We start from the raw sequence: 24,929 nt of genomic DNA, 5'->3' as shown, positions 1-24,929 counted from the left end.
ACCTACATATTATAGGAATAATACTATGTTATTCAACACGCAGCACCCTAGGACCCTTCCTCCTAGTAGACCGCTTCTTCTTATGGCCCTTGTCAAACGAAACAGCGCTTTGGTGGTTACGCCCGAAGTTATCAAGGTCTTTGACCTTGTAAATTCTAATGATCCAATTCTCGCTCGTAAACGCCTCCTCAATAGTGCTGAGCTCAGGGCCCTCAGCAGGCAAGCGCGAGTTACGGACGCGGTCCTGTGCTTGTCCCGGCGGGAAAAGTGAACCGTAATTGTAGTAGGACATTTTGTACCTGAAAGCTGTTAGCAAAACTGCACCGCAATGAGTGCCTGTACAACTTACATTAGGCTATCCTTCATCGTCTGCGTGGCCTGGTCATCTACACGGTATTCACCACGCTGAGTGAAGAAGTTGCGCTCCTTGACCTCGTCAGGCCAGATACCTTCGGCGATTCGGACCATCCAAAGGAATTTGTTGATGTCATCTCCAGAGTAGCCCAAGAGACCACCGAAGACCACGAGAACGTAATCGACTTCGTGCTGGCGCATGATGGGGTAGCTAACCTCTTCCTTGGAACTCATAGCCTTTCCGACGGTAGCAATGTGCGTATTATTCCAGGTGTTATTATCAACGAGCGTTGGGCGGTCAGCCATACCGCCGATTTGGTATCCATAGTCCCACCAGGCCATGACCTTGGCGTTCTGAGGAGTGTTTTGCCTCAGCCAGTAGTAGGCCTCGCGGTAGTCGTCGATGATATGCTGGCTGCCGTCGGGGAGTCTGGAAGCAAGCACCACGGAAGGCGAAGAGTACGCATTTGAGGTGACCCAGGTGCAGTGAAGAACAAAAAGCATCAGATAGACGAGAGACGCCCCGACAACGGCAAGCTTGGAAGCGTACGAGTAGATACCGACTTTGGGGTTGCGCATCGAGCGCAGTCCACTACCAGCAGTAGCCTTTGTGGTGGTGTCTGCAGCTCCATCTTCCTTGATCATAGGGAGTGTGGGTGTCTTGGCTTCTAGATAGGTGTCAAGGATTTCCGAGAAAGCAATAGCTGAAGCGACACAAACAATGGGCGTCAGAGTGAGCATGAGACGAACCATGACGCCGGCGAAGTAACTTGCCAGGACAGCATAGATGACAATAAAGACCTGCTCGTCGGTCAATGTCCGGAAGCAGAGGTAGACACCAGTGGGGAAGAGCCAAATCATCATGTTGAGATCGAAGAAGAAAGCAGGCCATGCGGTGGGCTGATGTTCGGACACCGAGGCAATGATGGGTATGTGAATTTTTGCGTATCCAGTGTCCCAAAGCGAGTAGAATCGGCCATTCCAGGGTGCGATGACTCCAGTGACGGTCAACAGAACCAGACCGCCAAGCGAGATGACGAAGATGGCCAAGACGAGGGCGCGCAGCAACGTCTGGAACTGCTTGCTAGGGATCTGAGCACGCAACCAGTCGACGAAAGCGACCAGCTGCAGCAGACCGAAGACACCGAGGGACGACATGTGCTCACTGCTGCGAATGGGCAAGAAACCGACAAAGGGAATCTGCATGCTCGCAAGCGTGCCGAGCGCGTACCACGACGTATAGCTGACATAGAGTCTTGGGCTGTAGCGACCCATGCAGATGAGAACAAAGGCATGCAACGGCAGCAGGTTCGTGATGAAGACATAGCCTCCCCACGCCGAGACCATGTAACCGTAGAAGAGGGCGGTGCAAGCACCCCAGAACATGGACCCCTCCTTGACGGCCTTGATCCACAGGTAGAAGGTGAAGACAAGCAAGAAGATGGCAATGGCCTCGTTGTCGTAGCTACCGGCCACGGAGCGAGAAATATAGCCGGGAGTGATGCCCATGAAGGCCGCAGCAAGTAGACCGGCCGAGGGCGACGTGACCATTTCAGACGTGAGGAGATACGTGGCGAGCGCAGTGAGGCCAGAAAAGGCGGGCGCGAGCAGGACGCAGATGTTGCGTATATCGACAGGCAGGCTGATGGCGCGGAGGAAGTGGTAAATGACGCCGCTCGTCACCATGAGGCCAGGGTAGAGGGTACCGCCCGTAACGCGTCCGAGGGGATGCCATGTTCCTGCCGGGCACAAGTCAGTGAGTCAATGGCAGACTTTAAGTAACCAGACGAAGTCTTTCAGTGTGGTGATTGTCCCCATGAAGACATTGAGATAGGGAAGAAGGGGAAGAAAGGTTGCATACGGTCATCGAACCAGTCCCAGAAACTGTAGAAGCCATTCTGGACGAGATATTTGGTTGCACGGAAATTGAACCATGGGTCGACTACACGCGCGCATTGATTAGCGAATGACTACAGCAGACGATGTACGTTTGCCTATTCTTGTCTGGTGGTAGTAGTGGGTAGTACTAACACTCGTGGATTATCGACTCGAAGCGGATGACGGAGAACAGACGACTGCTCACTGCGGCGCCCGCGATCAGACACAGGATGATGACGCGCAGCAAGCCCCGCGTGTTTCGGCCAGTGGCTTGCTTCAAGAACTGCCCTTCCTCTGCAGCGGCAGCCATGATGAATGAGCAAAGAGAAAAAAAAAGGGAAGAGGAAGAAACAGAGGTGGTGTGGTGAGAAAGGAGCGTCGTATCTAGGCTCGCGACTTCGAGCTAGCTATGATTTGGGGGGACCGGCGACCGACCATGAGCACACGTTGCGTTGCGGGACTGAAACTCGGCGCTTCGTTTCTCCGCCTACCCCCGTACCGGTACGGTATGGTACCCAAACCCCATCCAGCAAAACATCCAGCACATCCCACGTCCAGCCCATCTCGCATCAACAAAACAAGCACAGCGGCACAGACATATCACATGGGCAACAATCAACAATATACTCGCTAGCGTACATATCTTATCGGCAAACCACTTCACTTCAGTAGATTTACCACATCGTCCTCCACATAATGGCATCGTGGGCACAGAGAATGTGGACACTGCAGGCATTCCACGTCGAAGGAGCCACAAGCCTCTCCACACGAACACTGTCAAGTTAGCAACCATGCCTTGGTAATCATGCAGAAGCGAATGGACACTTACACAATATCGGTTGACCACCGTCGCGTTCCTGCGTTTCTGCTGTCGTTGCATGGCTTGCAGGTCAGTAGACGCTTTTCGCTTGCCACTCCTAACATCTAAATAGTTGTGCCCCGCTGTCCGAGGCACAGGAAGTGTGGGGGGGGGAGGCGGCGGCGGAGGAGGCGGCGGAGGTGGAGTTTCAAACTCAACAGGCTCCCGTCTCTCTACTTGCAGTACGTCTTGCAGTGGATGCTGTGCCACGTCTTCAACGTTTTCTCCGTCAGCATCAATATTGGCCTCTTCGTCCTCGTCAAAGACACATCTATCCACAGACTCGCGTAACTCCTTCTTTGTCTTGTTTTCTTCCACACAAATCCAATCATGAATGCTCCTCTTTTCCTTGTCAAAGTGGTCCACGATATGATCAAATCGCTCGTTCCAGGCGGCATTGCGCTTCTGCTGGAGCTCTATCATAGCATTGCAGAAACCGCACCAAAATCGTTCCTGGCCATTCTTTGCCATTCTGTCCTTGACCAAATGTCCTTGTATCTCTTCCGCTGACAGCTCTTTATGTTGGTCTTGAAGGTGTTTCGCGTACTGTACATCACAAAAGAAGTGGGCACCACACGGCTTACCAATCCCATCGACTTGCGAACAACGCCATGCTTCTAGCTGAGGATGCTGACTGTTTTCATGACGCTTGTAGTCAGATTTGGCACCGAAACGCTTGTAACATTTGGGGTACGTGCAGCCATACGGTCTCTCATGCCGCTTCATGTGTTTGCGCAAGTCGCAGTTGCGAGCGACAGCAAATCCACACTTCAAAAATGGACAAACTTTTGCATCCGACACGAACCCCTGGGCCATGCGACGCTGTACCTTCGTGGAGGAAGTACCTCGGCTTTGTTTAATCAGGTTCGAGATTGCCTGTACGGCGTGCAGAGCATCGCTCTTGGTAAATTCCCCCCTATCGTTATCACTTCGTGTACTTTCTTCTTGCCCTTTCCCAGCTTTGTTCTCCCAGCTGGCGGAATCTTTGGCTTGATGGAGCATGCGCACCAGCAGAGCCTCGAGGTCTACCGGACTAGGTGACGGGAACATGGCTTGCGAGAGTTTGGAGAGCGCTAGCCGTTGTTGCTCAGCTTTTGTCTGTGGAGCATTCGAAAGTTCCGGAAATTCACTCGGCTGCTGGTTTTGTTGACCTGTAGCACTTGAACGAGCTTTGGTTGATGGCCTTTCTGGAACGGCCAAGGATGGTTGTGCCTTGCCCTGGCCTAGCTTTCGCTGATCAGGTAGCTGTTTCTGCCCTCTACAGGTGCCTATACTGCCTTGACGTGAGAGCGGGCCCGAATGCTGAGCGGGGTTCGGTGAAACTTGATGTGCAAGATTGTGCGCATTGCGATCCCACGAGGACCACTGAGCGTGATCGTGCTCCACAATAGCTATGTCCATCGCAGGCGCAATGTCGATCACGGGATTTGCAGACAAAGATCTTTCCATCCCCGCAACATCGAAGCTCGTGTCAGCAGAAGCAACAGTTGTACTTTCAAATCGATCTTGCGGCTCTTTAGGATGATACTCAGATCTGGCAGGATCAGTGTCTACCACTATACACTAGTTGAGCTCTTACTTCTTGATCAAATCAATCTGATCCTCTTCTTTGTGCATGCGCTCAATGTGCTGCTTGAAGTTGTCGAGACGTGGCCAAATCTTATAAGGATTCCTGCACTTCTCAGATGCGCACTGAAACGATCCAGCGCCCAAACCTATACAGTGAACACTCTTCTTGTGTCGCTCGAGATCGTTGCACGTAGTGAAACCTTCCCCGTGACGTTTACAGTTAGGCTCTTCGCACTTGAATGGCTTCGAATGTCGAAGTTGATGCTTCCTGCATTCATGCGGTGTTAGCAGAAAATGATGTGATAGCCAAGTTGAAAACGCACTTGTATTCCGACTCGCAGTTCGATACTGTTGTGCATTCTGGATTGGGACAAGGTATCTTTTTTGATAATTTTCCTGACTTTCCACTGCGGCTACTGCCCTGTGACCTCAGAGCAGAGTGTGCGCGAGCCATTGGAGGAGCTTCAGTTGCTGGCGACTTGACATTCATTCTCTCGATTTGGAAAGTGACGCTCGGAGATAGTTCTACATTGTAGCAGTCTGGTTCATTGCTCAAGACCGAGTGCGCAGGCTGGGACTGAGAATAATAGGCCGAGTCGGGACAGCCGGCATTGATTCCAGATTCGCGGTACATTTTGTACTGCATTTGCGGTTGAGTGGACGGACTGCGACTGCCACCCGGATGGCTAGTCCTGGGGTTGTTCACGCTCCATGGCTGCTCCTGGAACTGCCGTGCTATAGGATCATAGCTAGACTGGGAGTATTGACTAGGAGGGGCCAACAGAGCAATGTCAGGAGTCATGTTGGAACCGTTGTTGATCGAAGTGGGAGACAAATTGGCATGATGGAACTGCGAAGAATGATGGTATGGACTTGGACTTGATATTGTCATGATGCTGTGCATAGGCAGGGACGCAATCACGTCCAGGTGCTGCGCACTTGTCTGCCTCTGATGGTTCCATTGCAAAGGGTCGATGTTCGGCTGAGCAACTGCATCCTCGAAAGAAAACTAAGACTGTTAGCTGAATGCAAGACTTTCCTTCTCATCATGTAGCCTACAGGTTCTCCGGCCGGATAACTAATTGAAGGCAGGCTGCTCGTGTGTGGGTACTCCATTACCTACTATCATCACCTATCAGCATGCTACTCAAGGCGTCCAATAACCCAGCGTAAACATTCTTCCCCGCGCAAGTGAAACACAGATAGGGGTCAAATGAAGAAATCTCGAAAAGAGAGAATTGGGCAGCCAAAGAGCGTAGAATAGCCATAGGTGAAAGTCGATCGCTTACAGATAATGTCCAAGCCTCAGCTTGCCTGCAGCCTTACCGGTATGCTTGACTGGAGAGTATGCAAACCGCCGTAGACAGCGCGCAAGTGTTGCATTAGTAGCTCTTTATTGTGGCACACCGCCCCAATCCGCTGACAAGCCTATGCGGCTCTCGATTCGCGCTACAAAGGATGTTCCCGTAACGCAGCAAGAAGTCCTTCGTGTCCGTGTACCCACGCTCCGCGTCGCCGGTGTAGAAGAGTAGCAGGCAAGGGTTTAACGGTTCTCTGCGCGGCGGGGAATCAGATCCTATTGTGATGGACGGTACCGGTACCGCACCTAACTCTCCTCCTCGCATCTCACCCAAGATGTCCGGTAGGTAAGAGCAGTTGTGTGAGCTGCGTATGTCGTCATGGTAATGGCGGATCAGTGAGACTTACTGGCTCTTGGATGCATTGTGTCTACATGCGCGATTTTGGCAGCGGCATTCATGCTGAAGGGGCGGTCTCCCGCGTTCTCAAAGTAGGCAACCATCATGGACGGCCCCCCGGTTCCAAGGTTGCCCTCTTTTTGCAGGCATACCGGTATGCCAAGCCTTTTCGTGCCGAAAACACAACTGGAGGACCTCACGCGGGTGGCTGTGTTGTGTCGTCCTCCAAATCGACATGGTCCAATGATCGCATTCATAGGCTGATGCCTGGCGGCCGATTGGCGTTCGGAGTGTGTGCGTGTGCGTACCATGTGAAGGGCTGCTGAGGGGACGTGGGAGTGACCCTCTATTTGCTGTGCGCCTGGACCGGTCATCTAAAATCTGACAAGAGGCATGCACAGCAATATCCAAATTGGCAGATGTGTTGGAATGAGGTTCCACATGATGGCCTTGTGACCAAGCGTAGGAGCATTGTGCAGGTAGGTGGGTGGGGGGCCTGGGCGGCTGTCACTATACCTCTCTCCGTTCCTACAGTGCTGGGGAGTGGCCTGCGATATCCTGTGAGCTGCTGGAATGACGGCAATGTATTAACACTTTTCTTGACTTCAGAAAGCCCACAACAGGCTCATTATTGCCCGACATTCTTCCACGTCATGGCGTGGCAAAGCACGAGCACGTAGACCTGGATCCTACTCTATGAACCCGATTCCTTTCTCCTCCCTCTCCATAGCCCCCAAATACCGTTCTCTCAAGAGTAACAGTGGATATCAAGCGCAGAAAATAAAAATGACAGATAGCCATGTACACAATATCGCCACAAAAGCTCATTAAGCACATCGTCGATCCCTTCTAACACACATCTGCCTGTTTTTTTTCCCTTGCGTTCAGTACATCACATCATTGGTTTTGTTGATGGTAGCCATGTTGCGTGGCGAGATATGGCATAGTGGGATGAATGTTCGCTTGATTGTATCGCATTCCGTTCGTAGAACCGTAACTCATGTTGGGTAGATCACTCGCCAAGTTTTGCGGCTCCTGGGTGTAATAAGAGGAGAACGGTGTGGTATCAACAGGAGAATCTGTATACGTGGCCTGCTGCTGCTGTTGTTGTTGTTGCATGGCAGCCACCGAATTCACGCTATAATAGCCAACACCAGTTTGCATGTTGCCAGGGTAGTATGCCTGGTGAGGTACGTGGATGTCATCGACATAGCCACTGCGTTGTTTCGGCGAGTTTTGTAGTCCAGGATACGTTTGATTCGGATAGTGCAAATCCCCACCAACAGCATAGGTGGAGTATTCATTGGCTTGCACAGCTTGTGGGGTTTTGGAGGGAACCATCTGGGGTGGCGGATACGTGTGCATGATGTTGACTGGTGCCTCCGATTTCAGATTTTGGCGGTAGTAGAGGGTATTGGAGTTTATGCCTGGTGCGCAAGTCGAAGCAGGGTTGTATCGCGAAGGATTATTCATCGGTGACCTACTCGCTGTGGTAGACAACTTGCGACTTTCCGGCATTTCGACCACGGGACTGATCACGCTATCAGCATTGAGCTGCTTCTGCTCTACTAATGTGAGAATGGGCATGCTGATTTGCTCCATGTGCTTGGCTAGGTGAACAGTCAGCTTTTTCCAGCTGTTGCATATGTTGCCACAGAAACGACACGGCTCGTCCTTGGGCTGCTTGACTGTATCACGACGGCATCTCTCTACAATGGCCCAAATGTCGTCTGTGCAAGGATCAGTGCGCACCCAAGACACAATTTCCAACCGAAGCTCACCTTGATCAGCACTTCCAGTAGGGGCCTTGGTACCACCTCGACCGGTACGTTGTCGAGGTTCGGCAATCTTGTGCTCCCGAACAAGATGCTGCACAAAATTGTCTTTCCGATAGCAAGTATGAGAACAATCAGCAATCTGGCAGGTCCAATTCTCTAGCTTTCGATGACGCTCATTCTCGTGTCGAACCCAATCGGCCTTGCGCTTGAAAGATTTCGGTTCGCCACAGTTGGGAAATGTGCAAGTGAACGGTTGTACATCTTCGTGCACATGCTTCGTCCAATCAGACGGCTTGTAAAACTTCTTGACTTTGAAGCACAAAGGACACTCAAACTCTGCGGGCAGTCGTTTGACAGGGGGTAAGGGCACACCCGATGGAAATTGAGCTGATATAACGGTTCCCTCCGGGCCAGGGTCTCCATCATCCTCAGAAGAGCCGGGCGCGGTTACCTGAAAGCCAATAAAGGGTGCATCTGCATCCTTGTTTCCAACCCGTGGGGGAAGATGATTTGCTTCGCCGCCAAGATCCGTGCAGAACTTGTTTGACGAGCTGTTCGACGGGCAATTGTGATTTTTGACAGCATTCAAGTGTTTGACCCTGAACTCTAGCAGTCTTTTGTATCGTCGCATCTGTTCTTGGGTGATTCGCTCCACCATGAAGTCGGCCAGACGTGGATTCAGTTGCCTCGCATGCGTCCTGAAGCCCTCGTATGACGGAATAATGGGGTCTGTCCGAACCTTAAGATCCATTGTCACAGGTTCCGCTTCATCATCCTCATCATCTCCAAATGTACTTCGCTGTCCGGACGGCCGTGTCGCTTCAGTTTCTGCCAGTGGTGAAGCGAGCATAGGCATTGGAGGGCCTCCATGTTGTGTCATGAGCTCTGCGAGACCAGGTGATCTTCCTATGTCGCTCCTGCTGCGACTGCGCTTAATCACGTTCCTTGGTGTTCGGAACCAGGGGCCCGATGCTGCAGACAATCCTGCGGAGCTCAGTGGCCCTGCCTCCTTGCTGTGGTTGCTGAGGTTGGTGTCGACTCGCGGAGACTTCGGACGGCCCCAGCTTCCAATCCGGGTCGGCTTCTCGATGACAGGATCCCTCGACTTATCTTCAGTCACCTCTTGCGACGGTTGAATAGGTATACTACCTTTGCGCTTGAGCAGATTGCTGGGTGCTCGCTTGGTTATAATGTTTTCCAGGAAGCTCGGGCGACGCTGTCTGTCTTTCTGCTTCTTTGGGTCAGGCTCGATCAATCTTGCAACACCTGGCGCTGCGCGAATGCTCCCCAGATCGGATTCGCTAAGTCGTCGTGAGCCGACCGTGGCGGCTAGTGAAGCGGATTCGATGTCTTTCGCTCGATTCCAGAAGCGCATCATCGCGGCATTAGAAGTAGGCGGTTGGTAGCGAGACGAAGGGCTGGTTGGTTGCAATGGCGCGTCAACCCAAGGCCTTACATCGGTTTCACATACTGGGACCGAGTCTTTGATATCAGGAAAGTACGAAGTTTCAGCGTGATCATTCTGATAGTCGACTTCGGCCGGGGGAGATTCGGGCTCGGTGGAGTCCTCGTCCTCCTCTTCACCATAGTCGCTTCGCTCATCAATATAGAGACCGGGTCCAGGGATACCGCTGTCATCGATTTGATCGAAAGTAGTGCGTACGCCAAGCCCAAGATTGCCTATGGGACCTCGTCGTTGAACGTCATTCGTACTCTTCGCACGACGCCGCCCAGCTACAGGTTTCAAAAAGCTGTTCGATGATTTTAGATCACCTGCCTCGCTACCTACCTCACTCTTTGTGAGCCACTCTTGCACTTCCAGCTTCTTGTGATTTTTGGTCCATTCGTCTGCAATATCGTCAATGCTGGGCATATAAGCATCTCCCATGGCCTGACGATCATCTGGACTGAGGCCAGCTTGACCAGATGCACCTGTCTTTGCCCAAGACCCGTCTTCGTTGCGCTCATGCGTGCGTAATGCTGGCTGTGCATGGCCATATTCGTGCTGCACTTCTCCATCATCAGATGATTGGTCCGGGGGATAGGGTGAAAGATGATTCCCAGCACGACGGCTATCGAAACTTCGTTTGCTAATGGATCTGCTATTGTCATCTGAATGCGAGGGCGATTCTTCCCTGCTGTAGTTCTCAACACGCACAATTGGGCTGGTCAAGTGTCGCATCGGAGGTTGAGGGTGAGTAAACGGCATACTTCCAGGACTGTTTGTCAGTGCTGGACTTTGTGATTGCTTTATTTGCGTGTGGGTTGCATGGCTTGGAGGTGTTGACAGCATCCCGTTGTACTGCATTGCAGACGCAAAGACGGCACTATCGTCGCCCACGGTTGGACTTGAAGTATGAGTTGCGCTGGGAGACAGTAATTGATGATGCTGATCGAGCGTAGTATTGTTCATGAATGTGGATCGCTGAGCATTGTAGGTGTTCAGACTCGTGGACGTCAACATTGTCGTATCCAAGTTTCCCTCATAGGAGGCGAAGTTGGTGGATGAGCCCTTCTCAGCGAATGTCAGGCCAGAAAAATCGTCCAAGACCTGTGCGTTGAAATTCGGCGTGGTGTAGTTACTGGGATTCTGTTGGTTGGGATCATTCGTGTAGCAGCTGCCTTCTGGACTGAGATGTTCTAGGGAATGCGAGGGCGATATGTTCTGGCCGTTGCCGTAGAAGGATCCGGGGGAGAGACTGTAGTTTTGTGTTGGAGCATAAGCATTTGGTGGTGGATACATGTCGGGATGCAAGGAGGAGTCAAAGGAGGATGCAGCATTGGGTGGGTACATGGCTTCTTGGCTAGGGGTGCCGGAAGGAGCAAGCGTGACCATGGAATTGTCCAACATCATGGGGGTAGATTCGGCGGAGAAAGCGAAAACGTCTTGAGAATCTGCCATGAGAAGATTCCCAGTGTTTGGTAAAGGGTGATGACAGCCATTCGTCTGTGGGTCTTCAGGCTGACGTTGCTGGCGCCGCTGAAACCGAGGAGGCCTTGCGGCAGTGTCGACTGCGTGCATCACTACCCCAGTTGGCATGGAAGCCGATCGGACAATTAGTGACTCGAAGAAAAATAATATTTGGGATAATTTGATCGGCTGCCGTTGTGACGATTTCGTGGCTTAGGGAGGCATAGTGCTGCCTCGAGGCGATCCAAACCGATTTGTGCAAAAGACAGGGCAACGAGTGAATGAGGAAGAAAGGCGGGAGACCAGTGCGTTGGCACGCAAAAACGCGCGAGGAGAGAGAGAGGATGACGAAGGGGAGAAAGACGGGGAAAATAGCGTTGCGCAGTTGCGATTCCGAAGTTACAATGCCAGCCAGCTAGGCTCGAGTTTGCGATCTGCCTTGCACAGGATGGAAGTCTGAAGCCGTGCAGCTGTAGAGGCAGTGTCGGCGGTCCAACAGGTTGTATCGTTGACAATGTCAATGTGGGTCGCGAATGAGATTGGGGCAAGGGCGGGTAGGCGAGCCGCAAGCAAAGTGAACAGAATGACTCGAGATGGTTGGTAGAAGTAGAAGCAATGTAGGTACCGTAGAATTGGCAGCAGAGGGGGGAACCTGCCGCAGCAATGGGGGGAGCGTGGAGGGGAGGGGGGGGGGAGCGTTCAAGGACCGGTCAAGGCTGATTCCCCCGAAGATGTGCTAAAAAGGCAGAAGACCAGGGTGGCGGTACAGTACTCCGTGGACGTGAAGGTTGCAGAGTAGGTAGGTTTGCCAAAGGAATTCCTGGCGGGCTGAAGCTCTAGGGCGAGGTGCGCAGTGTGCAGTGTGGGGACAGTAGGTGTGAAGGTCAGAAGCCAGGTTCAAAAAGAGGGAAGGAAGGGAGGGAGGGAGGGAGGGAGGGAGGAAGACAAGACAGGTGGGTTGCAGCTCGAATGAGAAAACAAGCGCGAGGGCGCGACAGTAGCCGTGAGCTTGACTGGTGTGTCGAGGCAGATTCGCAGAGGTAGGCCTGTAGGTACAGTAGGTACCTAGGTAGAGACGGGGATGGGTGACAGGCTCTTGGCAGGCTTGATGGCCATTCCCGGGCGGTACCTACCTACCTACCACAGTACCTACCACAGTACCTACCACAGTACCTGCCAGTACCTACCACAGTACCTGCCAGTACCTACCACAGTACCTACCTACCATAGCACAGCCTCCAGTTGCTGGAAGAGCAAGGGGTAGGTGGCAGTATACTGTACAATAGGTACTGGTAGTGGGTAGATACGGAGGAGGCATGGCTATGTATGCCTCAGGCTCAGGGCTAGTACCGGTAGGTGTACCGGTCACGACCTCACTTTTGCGACGACTGGGAACCCCATACCTTAGGCGGTGGGCCATTTATCATTTATGCGCTGGTTGATGGCTGAATTGTTTGAAACACACACTCACACACAGGTGGCACATCGACTCGACAAGCCTCTGGCCCGTTGTGAGCAGTCGAGGTGGGCGCTTAGACGGTTACCGGTAGGTAGCATTAGCATTTTAGCAAGCATGTGTGTCTGGTCGCAGCCGATGCCGAGGGTAGGCTATAATTTATAAATACCTACCTATTGACCGACTATGTGGAAAAGCCCCTTGGTCAGCCAAGCCAGCGAGCGACAACCTTGGAAGCTCCATCATGTACCTAGCTACCTACTCTAGCTACCCTATTACCTATGCATGTTATTTACCCTTCCATGCACTACTTGACATACCTTGTAGACTACATGATCGACAGCACGCTGTGGCACAGTGCCAACGGTACGCTAGATTATCTATAGAAGATGCCTAGTATTGTGCGTCCATGACTCTACAGTAGATGCATATGACGTCAAGCTCGTGAGTCCATGAGTAGTAGTAGTACCATAGTCGCAGCGGTCCAAAGCAACAGCAACGGCAACGGCAACAGCACAATGGCCTAGTCTGTCTAGTGTTCATGGCAGATTGAGGACGCGACAATCGAGTATCTGGTAGGTACAGTGGCTATCAACAAGGCATCTGCAATTGGGTTGAGTTGAAAGAGCATCCTCTCTGGGTAGATAGGTAGCTTGGATGGATGTACACAACACAGCACTATATACATGTACATATAACATACACATAGCATACACATAGCTACTATGTACATATATACCTGCTTGTACATATATACCTACTTGTACATATATACCTGCTTGTACATATATACCTATTTGTACACATATACCTACTTGTACACATATACCTATTTGTACATATATACCTATTTGTACACATAAACCTATTTGTACACATAAACCTATTTGTACACATGTACCTAGCTACCATTGTACACATGGCGAGCTGTGAGGGGCAACTACCTTTCTCATCGACGCTAGCGGCCAGTTATCGGGGGCAGGCGCAACCGATCAACTTTCGGTGGAACGGAGACTAGAGGAAACACGGAAGAGAGACACACATGCACCAGCGGCCAGCCTGTAAACCGCCAACATGGGTCGCTATTCTTCTCTTCACATATATTCCTGCCCCCTCCTGCCCCCTCCTGCCCCTTTCTGCTTCTCCTGCCCATTCCTCGCATCCGTCCCATCGTCTGCCATTCCTCGCATCGCCCAATTCCCGTCGCCTGCTTTCCGCACCCATCACTCAAAGTGCTCCTGGGTGCGTCCGCATGTGACAGCGTCAGAGAGCTTGGGAAGCACCAACTGGACACCCACATAGGGACACCCACACAGGCCCCTAGTTTGCAAAGAAAAATTACAAAATTGCACACGACCAGATCATTCATCTCGCCTAGAACTGTCTTCTCTTCGACTCTACAGAATTCCACTCGACCATTCCTCATCCACGGCCCTCTTGTCGCTTGCCTTTGCCCGCAACATCGTAGTCATGCCAGCACTCAAGCCGATCATCCCACGCCCCGACCCAAGGGAGCTTCTCCCACCCCTTCTAGCCTGTCTCTCGACAGCGAGCGCATCCAAACAAGTCCCCCCAGGCCTGCTGCCACTCCTGTCACCCATTCTCCGCCAGCGCGTACAGCTGCTTGCCTCCGACTCCACAGAATGGCTCTCTCTGCTCTGCTGGGACCAGGAAGTGGCTTCGAGACTACCACACAGGATGGAAAGGATTCAGTTGGAGCCACATCCCTCGTCAGGCGAGATCGAGGTGGACGAACCGGACCGCCTTCTGTACCGGCGCTCAGATCCCGAGACGCTACACGCAAGACTGGTGCTGAGTGAGTTTGCCCTTGTGCCAACCTATCTGTGGTGCACAAGCCAAGAGGGTGGAAGCCGATGGCTGTTGGCTGAGCTCAGAGGAATCGAAGACGAGGATGATGGTACTGAATGGTTCGAGGATTTGAGCGAGGCGGACGAGGCAGGCTTCCGACGGAAGCCTGTTTGGGCCAATGGCACCGCCCACCATCAGCAAGTAACACGCATCGAGCCCGAGTCCGTGGTACGGGAGACCGAAGAGGAAGATGATGATTCATACTGGGCAGCCTACGATCAGACGCCTGCCCAGACACCTGCACTGAAGCGGTCGCCAGCGCCGGGAGCCAATAGTCGTGCGCAGCCTGGAGCCTCGCAGTCTGAGCTTGAATACTTTGCTCGTTATGCGTCTGAAGTACAGCCTGCGCTGGACGCACATGATCCAGACGGGGAGAATTTGGTCGAGGGTAATTCTACACTGAATGGTGATGCCCTACACTACACGCTCTCATCGCAGGTCGAGCCCCTTGAGACCTCGAACCTCGGACCCAATGGCTATGATTCTTCGCTACCTCCTGCATCCACATTGGGTGCGGTAACGAGTCATGGTCTACATGGCAACGACAGTGCCGTTGCTATAGAAGGTATTGAGGGATTCCATGGCAAGGCTTTGAATCATCCGCGTCCTTCTTCGTCCGCATCGTCCAACTCTGTAGAACGCCTTGAGCGTAAAGCTGAGTTTCATAGTCAAGCAGAATTGGCCATCAAACAACACATCAGCACCGACATGAAGAGTCTGTTCCGTCTGGCCAGGGCGTCGGGCATTGACAGAGAAGAGTTTGAGCGGATCATTCAGAGGGAGCTAGAGGTGCTGCCTATGCTTGAAGAGCAGATGTCGTAGATCCTCATGAAGCGAGAAGAGGAAATGTCAGCTGGAAAACAAAGGGATGCATTGGGTACGAAGACAAAGAAGCATGCTTCTTACGAAGTCTATGAACAGGTCATTGTTCCCACGGGCATTGGGTGGCGTTTGCAGCGTATTTGAATAATATAGTGTTCCTGGATACCCTGAATTTGTGAACAAAATTGATGCCATCCACCACTAACTAATGCCATATGCATCTCGTGCTCGTCAAGGAAGATGAGATCCAAAGCCCGCTCAAACTACCAACCAAATAGGAGTCGCTGCTCATGGAGCAAAATACAAACTATCTTCAGCCTTACGTGCCACGCAACGATGCCCTATGCCTTCCTTCTCCGCTGGCCCCCATCGTTTGCCGACAATTTGGCCCCACTGGCCTTCAACTGCTCCAAGACATCCATCGCATTGGTCGCATTCAAGTTCAGAGTCGAGTCCATGCCACTGGAGCCCCTTCCAATCTCCTCGACCACATTGTTGGGGTCCGCAGCACCCACCACGGGCACTTCGGAAGCGATCCATTGCTGAAAGGGCCTTGCGACAAAGTGACCGTCTGCAGTGAACCAGCGCGTCATGGGTGCACGAATGTGCAATTTTTGCTGGGGATTGGAGGCGTAGGGTGCGGGAGTGTAGACGACATCGCATTCATAGATGGGAATGTGCTTTTTGGTGGAAGAGGATATGCGGATCTGTTGGAAGGGTGGGATTTGCATGTCAGCTTAGCGTGTCCTGGGCTGGTCAACATGTCGGTGGATCGAGGCCGTACCTTGCCAGTCTTGCCCTCTCCCTCATACACGACACCCTTTTCCACAAACCATAGCCAGTAGCTAAACACGCCATTGAGCACGAAGTAGGCGACGACTGCTGGTAGGGTGTACGGCTTCGAGGCTTCCCAGCCAAACTTCCAATCAAAGTAGAAGAGCGCGCCCGCAATGATGACGGCCGAGTAGCCGAGGACTAGTCGCACATCGGTCTGTGTGTGGATTTGCTTGAATTTCAGCGAGTTGAGGTAGTTGGGGAGCGCGTCGTCGGTGGTGTTCTTGAGATCTGAGGGGAGCGTGAGCAATGTGGTCGGGTGTCATGGGGTTGGAGTCAGAGTGTGCGCATACCAGGCAAGGAATGGACTGCGATTTTCTGGGTTGCCGACATGCTGGATTGCGACAATGTATCAATGTACTAGACAGGAGGGCTCAGAAGAGCAGTTGTAATAAGGATTTGTGGTGGGTGGGTGCGCTTGGCACTGTGCAGTTGTTTGGTTGGTGTGGTTGTTGATTTACTAGTAAGCTGGAGTAAGTAAGAGAGTAACCAAGGTACATGTTGTGTTGTGCTACTCTGGCTTTTGGTGGACACATTTCCCTTTGGACCCTGGCCTAAGTTGCCGTTACCCTCGTCGCCGTAGCGTACGCCGTACCTAGTCCCGCCGCGTGAAAAGGCTCCGCCCGCGGGAAAGAGAGAGAGAGAGAGAGAGAGAGAGCTCATCATCAATGACTGATATCGCATAATTGCACCACACACCCCATCGCAACCATATCTACCTTCACCACCACCACCACCACCACCACCACCACAACAACAACAACAACAACAACACCGCTTTCCCTAGTCCTCCTCCTCGTCTCTACCATTTACATCGCCCCCACATTATTGGTTCAGGTACCGACAAGATGGCGCAACCTGTAGTCCAGACGATCCACAGGGATCCTGCCCTCTTGTATGTCACTTGCGTGCATGCTGCATGATGGTCATGGGAGCCGCGAAGAAGGATGACGACTGACATGTGCACAGTTGGTGGATTCTACTCCCAATCACCGTGGTCATGGTATGCTTTCACCTCAGTTGCCTCGATTTCCATGACCCGACTCTCCGCTAGAGTAGGCTAACTCATGGCCCCCAGATCCTCACGGGTATCCTCCGCCACTACGCCATGACGCTCCTACAAACCACGCCGAAGAAAGTCGACCTTCCCAAGATGCGACAGCAGCGCTCTCTCATCCGCGGCGTCAATCTACGCACCAACGCCAACGCACTCACTCCTTCTGCATTTGCCGCGCGCAAAGCATACATGGTGCAAGCATACCAAGAGGGCAAGTTCCTGGCCGAGCCAGAACAGAGGGGCAAGCCGAGGCCAAACCCCATGAGCGACCCTGCAGCTATGGAAGGCATGATGGGCATGATGAAGGGGAATATGGCTATGATGATCCCACAGACGTTGATCATGGGCTGGATCAATGCCTTCTTCTCTGGCTTTGTGATCAGTAAGTGCACCACCCTCCAACGCGAAGTTTGCATGATGGCTGGATCTTTGTTGGCATGGAGAAACCGCCTCGCAACCCATACCACAAGGAGAAGCTTTCTACTTCCACGCTCTCACCCTCGGCAGCGGAGGGCTGTTCGCGATGGTGAAGCGAGGATTGGCATCCTACGCTCTGTTCGAATCACCTCCTTCCCGGCTGTGCTGGCATGGGCTATCCGATGCCCTTCCTCAGCCCTGCAATGGGAATGACTTGCTAACTGAACCCGATCTACAGTGAAATTGCCTTTTCCTTTGACGCCTCAGTTCAAGTCTATGCTTCAGTCTGGTGTGGGCACGCGTGATCTCGACGTTAGATGGGTTTCCAGCTTGTCCTGGTACTTCCTGACTTTGTTCGGATTACAGCCAGTCTATAACTTCATTCTTGGCAGCAACAATGGTACGTACTTCTCGAGGTCGAGAGAGCCATCGTCCTGATTAAGCATGGGCTGACTGCGATTTTCTCAGCCGCCAACCAGGTCACGCAACAGATGGCCATGGCGAACGGAGGCGCAGGCGGGATGATGGGCCCGGAGCAAGATCCTGACAAGCTCTTCCTGAGCGAAGCCGAGAATCTCGAGGTTCTTGAGCACAGATGGATCTTGGAGGGTATCGAGGATCGTCTTGTGGCCCAATTTGCGGCGTGAATCCGTCGTGTGGTTGGGTTCGCATAATCGTCCTCACCTTGCCAAGTGGGACAGAGGCGTTCATGACATTTTTTGACGGCAGTCAGCCCTCACCCCATATTGCAATACGAACAAGGATGCTGAAGAACACAAGGGTGTTGAACCACGTAGCCGACCACAGGATAGGTAGGCAGTATCTATGGCAATCAGGTCCCGGCTGCGTGGTTGCTGTGGCGATGATGGTCCGTCGTGGAATCGGTGGCATAGCCGGCTTATGCGGGGAGATGAGGTGCTGTACATTAGGGAGAATATGCGCCTGTAGTTGGCTCATTTCGAGGGCCTTCCAAAGCTCTCTCGAGACACCCTCGAGCAGAACCGGCGAAGAATACGACAACAGCCTGCTGGTACATTCGTTGACAATGACTATACTGACTTTCCCCCGAATGCTGAGACAGGGGGCGCTGGGCAACTCGCCAGGAGGCTTTTACCGGTATGAGCAGACGGCGCAGGACCAAAGCTTGCGGAAAGTCCTCCATCCACGCGCTTCCCTGCAACTCAGCGTCTCGACGTATGCGGGACGCTCCCGCCCCCAAGTGCGCCTGCAAAGCCTAGAGCCATGGTGTGGCTGTTCCACAGCGCACAGGCAATGCATCGCAACTTGTGCGTGCCTAAAGTCTGAGGGCTGGGCCGTGGCCTTGATGTAGAGGTGGGTGGTGGAGGTACAGCTGGCGAAACAGTCGAGGCGCACTGTGTCAGCCTTCGTTCGCGAATCCTATGGCAGGATCAACTTGGCCATCACAACATGTGCCGCTGGCACAGCAGTATGACAGCACCCTAGAAGGCAGATAGTGCTGCGCCTTATTCTGATCCCCTTGCTCGGAAATGCTTGCAGGAAAGGGGTTCCTCCTCTGCTACCGCTGATCTTGCAGTCCAATGAAGGACCATACTCCAACACCACCGGTCGGAGGTTGTTCTTGTTTGACATGTGCCATGTTGCGATCGGGACCTGGACTGCTCGATAATATTTTCAATCCGCGGAACACTCAGAGCGGTCCACACCTCATCTAGGTGCGGGTGGTACGAAAAGTCTATCTAGAGTACAGACAATACCCTTGTGATGTGGCTCTAGAATGGGGCTTCCGACAATCCAGGACGATGATCCAAATCCTTAACATCTGCATTTTCAAGCATCATCACAGTTAGTGTCCGGCCCCCAAACCACGAACTTGTGGAGTGTCAGACTAACTTCTCACCTTCTTCACTCGTTCCGCTCCAATGGCTCAAGCTCTAGCGAATCCTGCAAGTCCTCAGATGCAACTTAGGCACCTCTGTCAGCTGACTGTTATCGCGATGTAGCACCGATCTGCCCAATTCTGGTGTGATTTCCTTTTTGTTTCTGGGGCTTTGCTCTGTGGGTTTCGTCCTATCCGCGTTAGAGGCCAAAGCCATATGCCCATGTATTGGATGGTGGTGGCTTTGGAGCCATGACACGGCCGCCCAGAACCGGTGAACCCATGCGATGGGCATGCAGGGGGGCTTCAGCAGCTCTGTAGCTGAGTGGAGGGGCCCCTGTTAATTTGAGCGCCAATGAGCACGAAATGTAAGAGAATGCGGCTCTGTGGGTTATACACCATAAAATGGGGTAGAGTATGGAGAGCCGAGTGCAGGCCCAGGTTCACCGGGACTGCGGGCCACGCATTTTAACAACAAGAATCCCAAGTCTGTTACCTGAGCACTCTGCCTTGAAATCGATAGCCCGCTGCCTTTTGTCCTACAGGCACCTCTATAACATCAAGTTCAGATTTATTCACCACTGACATCTCTGTCTCATACATTCGGGTCAATCTGTGGTATCGTTGAACGAATAGCTACGAGACATCGAGGTGAGATAGCATTCATGGAAGCCAAACAAGGTCCCTCTGACAAGATCAAGCCAGGACACACGCCGCCTGACCCGGCGCTTGATCCACCGCTATCACCTTGTACACACCTCCATACTCGATTGCCAGGAGAAATCCCGAACGGCACCGAGATCATCACGTCGGGCTTAAGACATGGCTATCAACCAATATAGAGATTTACCTCAGATACAAGGATATTATATCTGGCCTGTAGATCATGAGTACCACTTGCCAACATACAAACAAACCATCATGGGGTTGGAGCCGATCAGTGACTACTCAGATGATTCGGACAATGGCCTGGTCAATTTACAGCCCATGCAACGTTTTAGGCACGACCAAGGACCTTTTCATCCTCAAACACCTGTTACGAAGACGCCCTCGTCATCCCCCATCGAAAAGAACTACGCACAGCAATGGCATTTTGTAGACATGGCGCGTACTCTGTCTCCGGAATGTTCTTCTACCTCAGGTTTTTCAAGCCATGCCAGTCACTGTGAGCTTCGGTCGTCACCTATGTATCACCCGGATTTGTACAGTGGTTCAAAAGAGTGCCCACAATCACAACACTCATATCCTTCGACAGAGCCCTTTGAAATTGGATCCTACTTACTAGGAACCAGTATATCTCATACTGTAGTCAATCCTCGTGAGCTTGAGATCGAACGCCCTGTGCTACAACCAGAAGCAGGCGGCGAAGAAGTGGAAGGGATCCAAGACGCTACATTCGAGCAAGAGATGAACTACAATCAGGATACACTTACTTCTAATTCTGACACTTGTTCGACAAGAACACATTATGCGGCATCGGGTATCAGGCACTCAGCGCGAGACGCAGAATCTGTGCAGCCTGTAGACGATCAAGAAGGGCCAGCCTCAGACTCGGATTACAACCCTTTCAATCGATCTTCAAAGCGAAAGCGATCCTCTGCCTCTACCCGCGGCCTAGGTCGAGCGACCAGACGTCGTGTACATAAGCGCAAGGATTCATTTGTATCTAGCTCCTTACATTCAACGAAGAGAAACAGACAAACATCAAACGCTCCAAGATCCTCCCCTAAAACTATCAATTCCATCGAGGAGCGTCGGCATTTTCCGTGTCCCTTGGCTCCGTACGGATGCGAATCCGAATTCGCATCCAAGAATGAATGGAAGAGACATGTCTCTACTCAGCATATCAAGACTGCTTTCTGGCGCTGTGACATCTGTGCACCAACATCGGACCCCAAGGATAAGGACTCTCTTTACCACAATGACTTCAATCGCATGGATCTCTTCAGACAACATCTCCGTCGAATGCACGCCCGGCCTAAAGACAAACTAGCCCGTTCACACGCAGACTACCCCGTCAATGAAGCCAACCTTGCAGACCACCAGACGCGTTGCTTCAGTAAACTACGAAAAGCACCACAACGGTCGTCTTGCATTTTCTGTCCGAAGGACTTCAGCGGGCCTAACTCTTGGGCTGATCGCATGGATCATGTAGGATCCCATCTTGAGAAAGACCGTAGGGTCGGCATGAATATACTTGATATTTCCAGCTGGCGTAAAGATCCCGGACTCGAACAATATCTGCTTGACGAGGGTCTCATCAGAAGTAAAGGTGGCGAATGGAGCATTGGGGACGGCAGGCCGCGAGGGCGTGCTTTCGTGGAGAGTGAAGACAACTCAGGGAAACAGTAAATGGACTGTTTGCTGAGGCTCACGCGGCACGTAACAGCCTATAAGTTGTCTTCATATCGAACCCTAATTACCTGCAAATATGAGTGGGCATTTCGCTTCAACTCGCGCAGGACTCTCTTGATGGACTTGAACGTCGCATACGGTATAATCTTGAGAAGATTTTATGCCTTTCTCGATCTTCAGTGGCATTTCAATCCAATTGTAACTTCATCTACATAAATCCCAGCGACTTTCAAATCGTTCTCCCGGTCAGCGTATACAGACAGATTGTCATCTGAATCAGCTCAGTGAAGTGGACCAGAGGATTTCATAGTCAGGCTATTCTGTGTCCACAAATTTGATAGATCAGTCCCATCGAATTACAGTCACCGACGTAGTAGCGAACAACAATGTGCCGATCTCCACTAAGATTATCTAAGCTCAAACAGCTACAACGGGCTGCTTGTCATCGTAATCCTGTATTAAGTTGTCCAAAAAATCTTAAAATCAGACGCGCCTAGCACAAGTCCCATGGCGCAATGGATAAACATGCTCAGCTACTTTGATGCTCCACGAGCAATATGAAGGTGGAATGACTCCCCCTGCCCCCGTGTAAGAACGTTCACCGGACGCAGTCAATTCCGTGACCCTTTCGTGCGGGGTATTATTATAGTGAGACCGCGATGACGTGAATTCTAGACTTCCAGATGGCCATTTCAGTACCTTGTCACATGTAACCGGTGAGAAAGACCGCGGGGCTGAAGCCTAGACCTGTAAAAACGAGGCACGGACAGGAGGACTGGCAAGGGTAATCCAATTGGGATGATTTGGGGCATTTGTCAAATCACTAAATACTTTTTTGTTCTAAGTGAGGAGGGAAACACATGCCGCCATCTTGTTGACTTTGAATATGGATTAGTCTTACCGGCTCCCCTCACTGCTGAGCCTCCTCAACTCGGGCTCCCTTCAGAAAACTCCCACCCTTTATCATGCTCATCCAGAGTAGCCCGATAAGAAATTCACGTTGACACGTCACTTCCTTCATTCGCTTCCTTTAGCCTGGATCTCTGGCACTTGAACCAAGAGGCTGGCGCGCATGCAGAATGTAGAATGGCTAGAGTGAGATTGCGACAACACAAAAATAGGCGACGAATGGTACAAGTAGAGATCAATAAGTGCACGCAAGTCCTCCAACCGGTGTGGGGGACGCGAAGCACCGCTGGGAGATCAGGAGGCCTGGGGAGTGCAGTCTTGAAGATATGGGATTGCTTGGTGGATAGGTTGCAATGCGTCGTGCGATTGGGGTTTGAGCCGACGGGGACGAGATGTTGTGGAATCGGCCTGCTCGTTGTACTGGTAGCTGCTGTCAGCTGGGATGCAAAAGAGGTTTGGCCTCAAAGGGAAACCCTGTGTCATTGACGAATGACACCCGTTAAATGGCCGGGCATGTTGTATCACACAACGGATGGGTCAAAAGCATCTACATGAGTCCGTGTTTACCGGTAGTGACAATGACCAAGTCTTCAGCACATCTTTCGATACAATAAGTACTTGGTATTCTTGAAGCTTGGATGATGCCAAACACAACGACTGAGGGACCATAAAAAAGGACAAATTCGGAATGTCAAGACTACATACTTGAAAAGCATGCGCGAAGTCATTCACTCAGCCAAGAATACCAGTAGTTGAATAGGACACAGGTTGGATATTGCGTCTTTGGAATAAGAGCAGGACCCAGAGGGAAAGCATTTGCGATCAAAAACCGAGACACTGATATAGATTGGTATCAAGAAGACCGTAACTTGAATTTAATGCGAGGATCAAATTGGCCATGACAAAAGTTGTACAATATGGCGCAGCGCACACACTAATAAGTGGCACAAGGTACTACAACCACAAGAATAATGGGCTGTCCAGCGCCAATATGGGATATAGGTATGTTGTTATATTCTTTGTACGCACAATCTCGACCACATGTATACGTTCCAGTCCCGTGAGATCTTTGTTGCTACCACCACTGACCAGACATCTCCGCGCCCCAGAAACTTCGGCTTCATGAGATTATATCGGATTAAGAACCAAAATTATGCAAATTTTGATGCTTTTCATGTGTCTGCCATGGCATATGTTACCGATGGCTAACTTAGTAGGGATTTCAAGGGGAAAAATGGCCCCCCCCACGACCAGTATTGGTCGTCGACAGTTACTACATGCAAGGATTACTTTAATATTACAAATGAAGCTGGATCATGGACACACCGGCTATCGGCCTGTGATATACAAGTGGACTTTGAGTTGTGGTCGCCTACGAAAAAAATTACAAAATTACTGAGGTCGCAGAGTAGTTTCTTTTGCTATTCTCCGAATTTATCTTGCGTCCGTTGTTAGCCTTGTCCTCATCTCACATTCACAGTTGTACTGACACCTGTCAGTCTCCTCCCTCTTTCCTTCTGGCTGGAAACTGATCAAAACGAGTGCATTCACGAGTTCTCGAGATGCTTTCAAGACATTGATGGGCAATCACAATGTAATCCTGAAGATTGCAAGCCACGAGTATGGAGAAGCTACTACTAGAGCTTACATGCAGAAGCATGCAAAGTCGCGTGGAAACGGGATTGATGCTCCCATTTAACACATATCCCCTGCACATTCGCAGCAGTCGATACAACACTCACAGCCCTCCTCACATACGAAGCAGCAACATAGCGTGGCTAGACTGATGCATGGTCAGTATGGGTGTGCTCCTCGTCGCTCGATTTTCAGCAGTGGAATGGCTCACCATGCAGCCAGACATCCCCTGTCCTTTTTTTGCTTTTGTGGAGGCGCCTGCTGATATTGGGATTGTCCTTGGGGTGGGCCGTAGTACATTTGCTGTTGCTGAGGTGGAGCTCCGCCGTTTTGCTGCTGGGGGGGATAGCCGCCGCCCGTGGGACCATAACTGGGGACAAGGTTAGGTACTGAGATGTTGTCCAAGATTTCTCTTTTCCAACCAGGGCCAGCCTTTTAAGCTTACCTTTGCTGTGGGTACTGCGGCTGCGCCTGACCCTGATAGTACCCTTGGGCAGACATGGGAAACGGAACTCAGGGACCTTCGGCCACGAGGGAGGAAGTTGTGGAGGACGCGAGGTTGACGAAGAGGGGGCCAAATGCGCAAAGGATAGATGCACAGTGAGGGCGGCGGGTCGTCGGTACAGGGGATAGGTATATCTTCAAGGAGCGCAAGCAGATGGCCGAAACGG

General features: G+C 51.7%; 8 protein-coding genes across 8 annotated transcripts; 3 read left to right on the top strand and 5 right to left on the bottom strand.

Moving 5' to 3' along the window:
* Positions 1-28: 28 nt before the first annotated feature.
* STT3 (oligosaccharyl transferase stt3 subunit) lies at positions 29-2,542 on the bottom strand (the record flags this gene model as incomplete). The annotated part of the gene is made up of 4 exons (XM_003839131.2): positions 29-299; positions 350-2,093; positions 2,216-2,296; positions 2,386-2,542. 4 exons carry the CDS (start codon positions 2,540-2,542, stop codon positions 29-31), a joined length of 2,253 nt encoding a protein of 750 aa, XP_003839179.1.
* A 350-nt stretch (positions 2,543-2,892) lies between these two features.
* On the bottom strand, positions 2,893-6,419 carry IAQ61_004530 (uncharacterized protein; the record flags this gene model as incomplete). The annotated part of the gene is made up of 9 exons (XM_066096389.1): positions 2,893-3,006; positions 3,062-4,625; positions 4,671-4,928; positions 4,984-5,669; positions 5,720-5,738; positions 5,780-5,782; positions 5,950-5,998; positions 6,209-6,214; positions 6,368-6,419. 9 exons carry the CDS (start codon positions 6,417-6,419, stop codon positions 2,893-2,895), a joined length of 2,751 nt encoding a protein of 916 aa, XP_065953707.1.
* Positions 6,420-7,254: 835 nt separating this feature from the next.
* On the bottom strand, positions 7,255-11,175 carry IAQ61_004529 (uncharacterized protein; the record flags this gene model as incomplete). The annotated part of the gene is made up of 2 exons (XM_066096388.1): positions 7,255-8,087; positions 8,139-11,175. The coding sequence occupies 2 exons, from the start codon at positions 11,173-11,175 to the stop codon at positions 7,255-7,257; spliced, it is 3,870 nt and encodes a 1,289-aa protein (XP_065953706.1).
* A 2,797-nt stretch (positions 11,176-13,972) lies between these two features.
* Positions 13,973-15,193, top strand: IAQ61_004528 (uncharacterized protein; the record flags this gene model as incomplete). The annotated part of the gene is made up of 1 exon (XM_066096387.1): positions 13,973-15,193. One exon carries the CDS (start codon positions 13,973-13,975, stop codon positions 15,191-15,193), a length of 1,221 nt encoding a protein of 406 aa, XP_065953705.1.
* A 100-nt stretch (positions 15,194-15,293) lies between these two features.
* Positions 15,294-16,541, bottom strand: IAQ61_004527 (uncharacterized protein). Its single transcript, XM_066096386.1, has 3 exons — positions 16,321-16,541; positions 15,978-16,258; positions 15,294-15,900 (listed from the first exon to the last, which is right to left on the bottom strand). Exons 1-3 carry the CDS (start codon positions 16,358-16,360, stop codon positions 15,535-15,537), a joined length of 687 nt encoding a protein of 228 aa, XP_065953704.1. The 5' UTR covers positions 16,361-16,541; the 3' UTR covers positions 15,294-15,534.
* A 334-nt stretch (positions 16,542-16,875) lies between these two features.
* On the top strand, positions 16,876-19,306 carry IAQ61_004526 (uncharacterized protein; the record flags this gene model as incomplete). Its single annotated transcript, XM_066096385.1, has 5 exons — positions 16,876-16,922; positions 16,997-17,030; positions 17,106-17,466; positions 17,740-17,901; positions 17,970-19,306. The coding sequence occupies 5 exons, from the start codon at positions 16,876-16,878 to the stop codon at positions 18,146-18,148; spliced, it is 783 nt and encodes a 260-aa protein (XP_065953703.1). The 3' UTR covers positions 18,149-19,306.
* Positions 19,307-20,181: 875 nt separating this feature from the next.
* On the top strand, positions 20,182-21,711 carry IAQ61_004525 (uncharacterized protein; the record flags this gene model as incomplete). Its single annotated transcript, XM_003839127.2, has 1 exon — positions 20,182-21,711. The coding sequence occupies one exon, from the start codon at positions 20,182-20,184 to the stop codon at positions 21,709-21,711; it is 1,530 nt and encodes a 509-aa protein (XP_003839175.2).
* A 2,333-nt stretch (positions 21,712-24,044) lies between these two features.
* On the bottom strand, positions 24,045-24,759 carry IAQ61_004524 (uncharacterized protein; the record flags this gene model as incomplete). Its single annotated transcript, XM_003839125.2, has 5 exons — positions 24,045-24,061; positions 24,114-24,144; positions 24,382-24,406; positions 24,470-24,628; positions 24,704-24,759. 5 exons carry the CDS (start codon positions 24,757-24,759, stop codon positions 24,045-24,047), a joined length of 288 nt encoding a protein of 95 aa, XP_003839173.2.
* Between the last annotated feature and the right edge of the window lie 170 nt (positions 24,760-24,929).

This window comes from Plenodomus lingam (assembly GCF_022343315.1).
Source record: "Plenodomus lingam strain CAN1 chromosome Unknown contig_19, whole genome shotgun sequence".
Lineage (NCBI taxonomy): Eukaryota > Fungi > Ascomycota > Dothideomycetes > Pleosporales > Leptosphaeriaceae > Plenodomus > Plenodomus lingam.
This window is presented reverse-complemented; position numbering and strand designations above follow the sequence as displayed.

Excerpts from the sequence above, each read along its gene's own strand:
- IAQ61_004527 (XM_066096386.1), bottom strand. The coding sequence starts at position 16,360 with ATGTCGGCAACCCAGAAAATCGCAGTCCATTCCTTGCCTG. Across the intron at positions 16,259-16,320 it reads CGCAGTCCATTCCTTGCCTG|ATCTCAAGAACACCACCGAC; the intron begins GTATGCGCACAC and ends CGCTCCCCTCAG. Across the intron at positions 15,901-15,977 it reads GAGAGGGCAAGACTGGCAAG|ATCCGCATATCCTCTTCCAC; the intron begins GTACGGCCTCGA and ends CCCTTCCAACAG.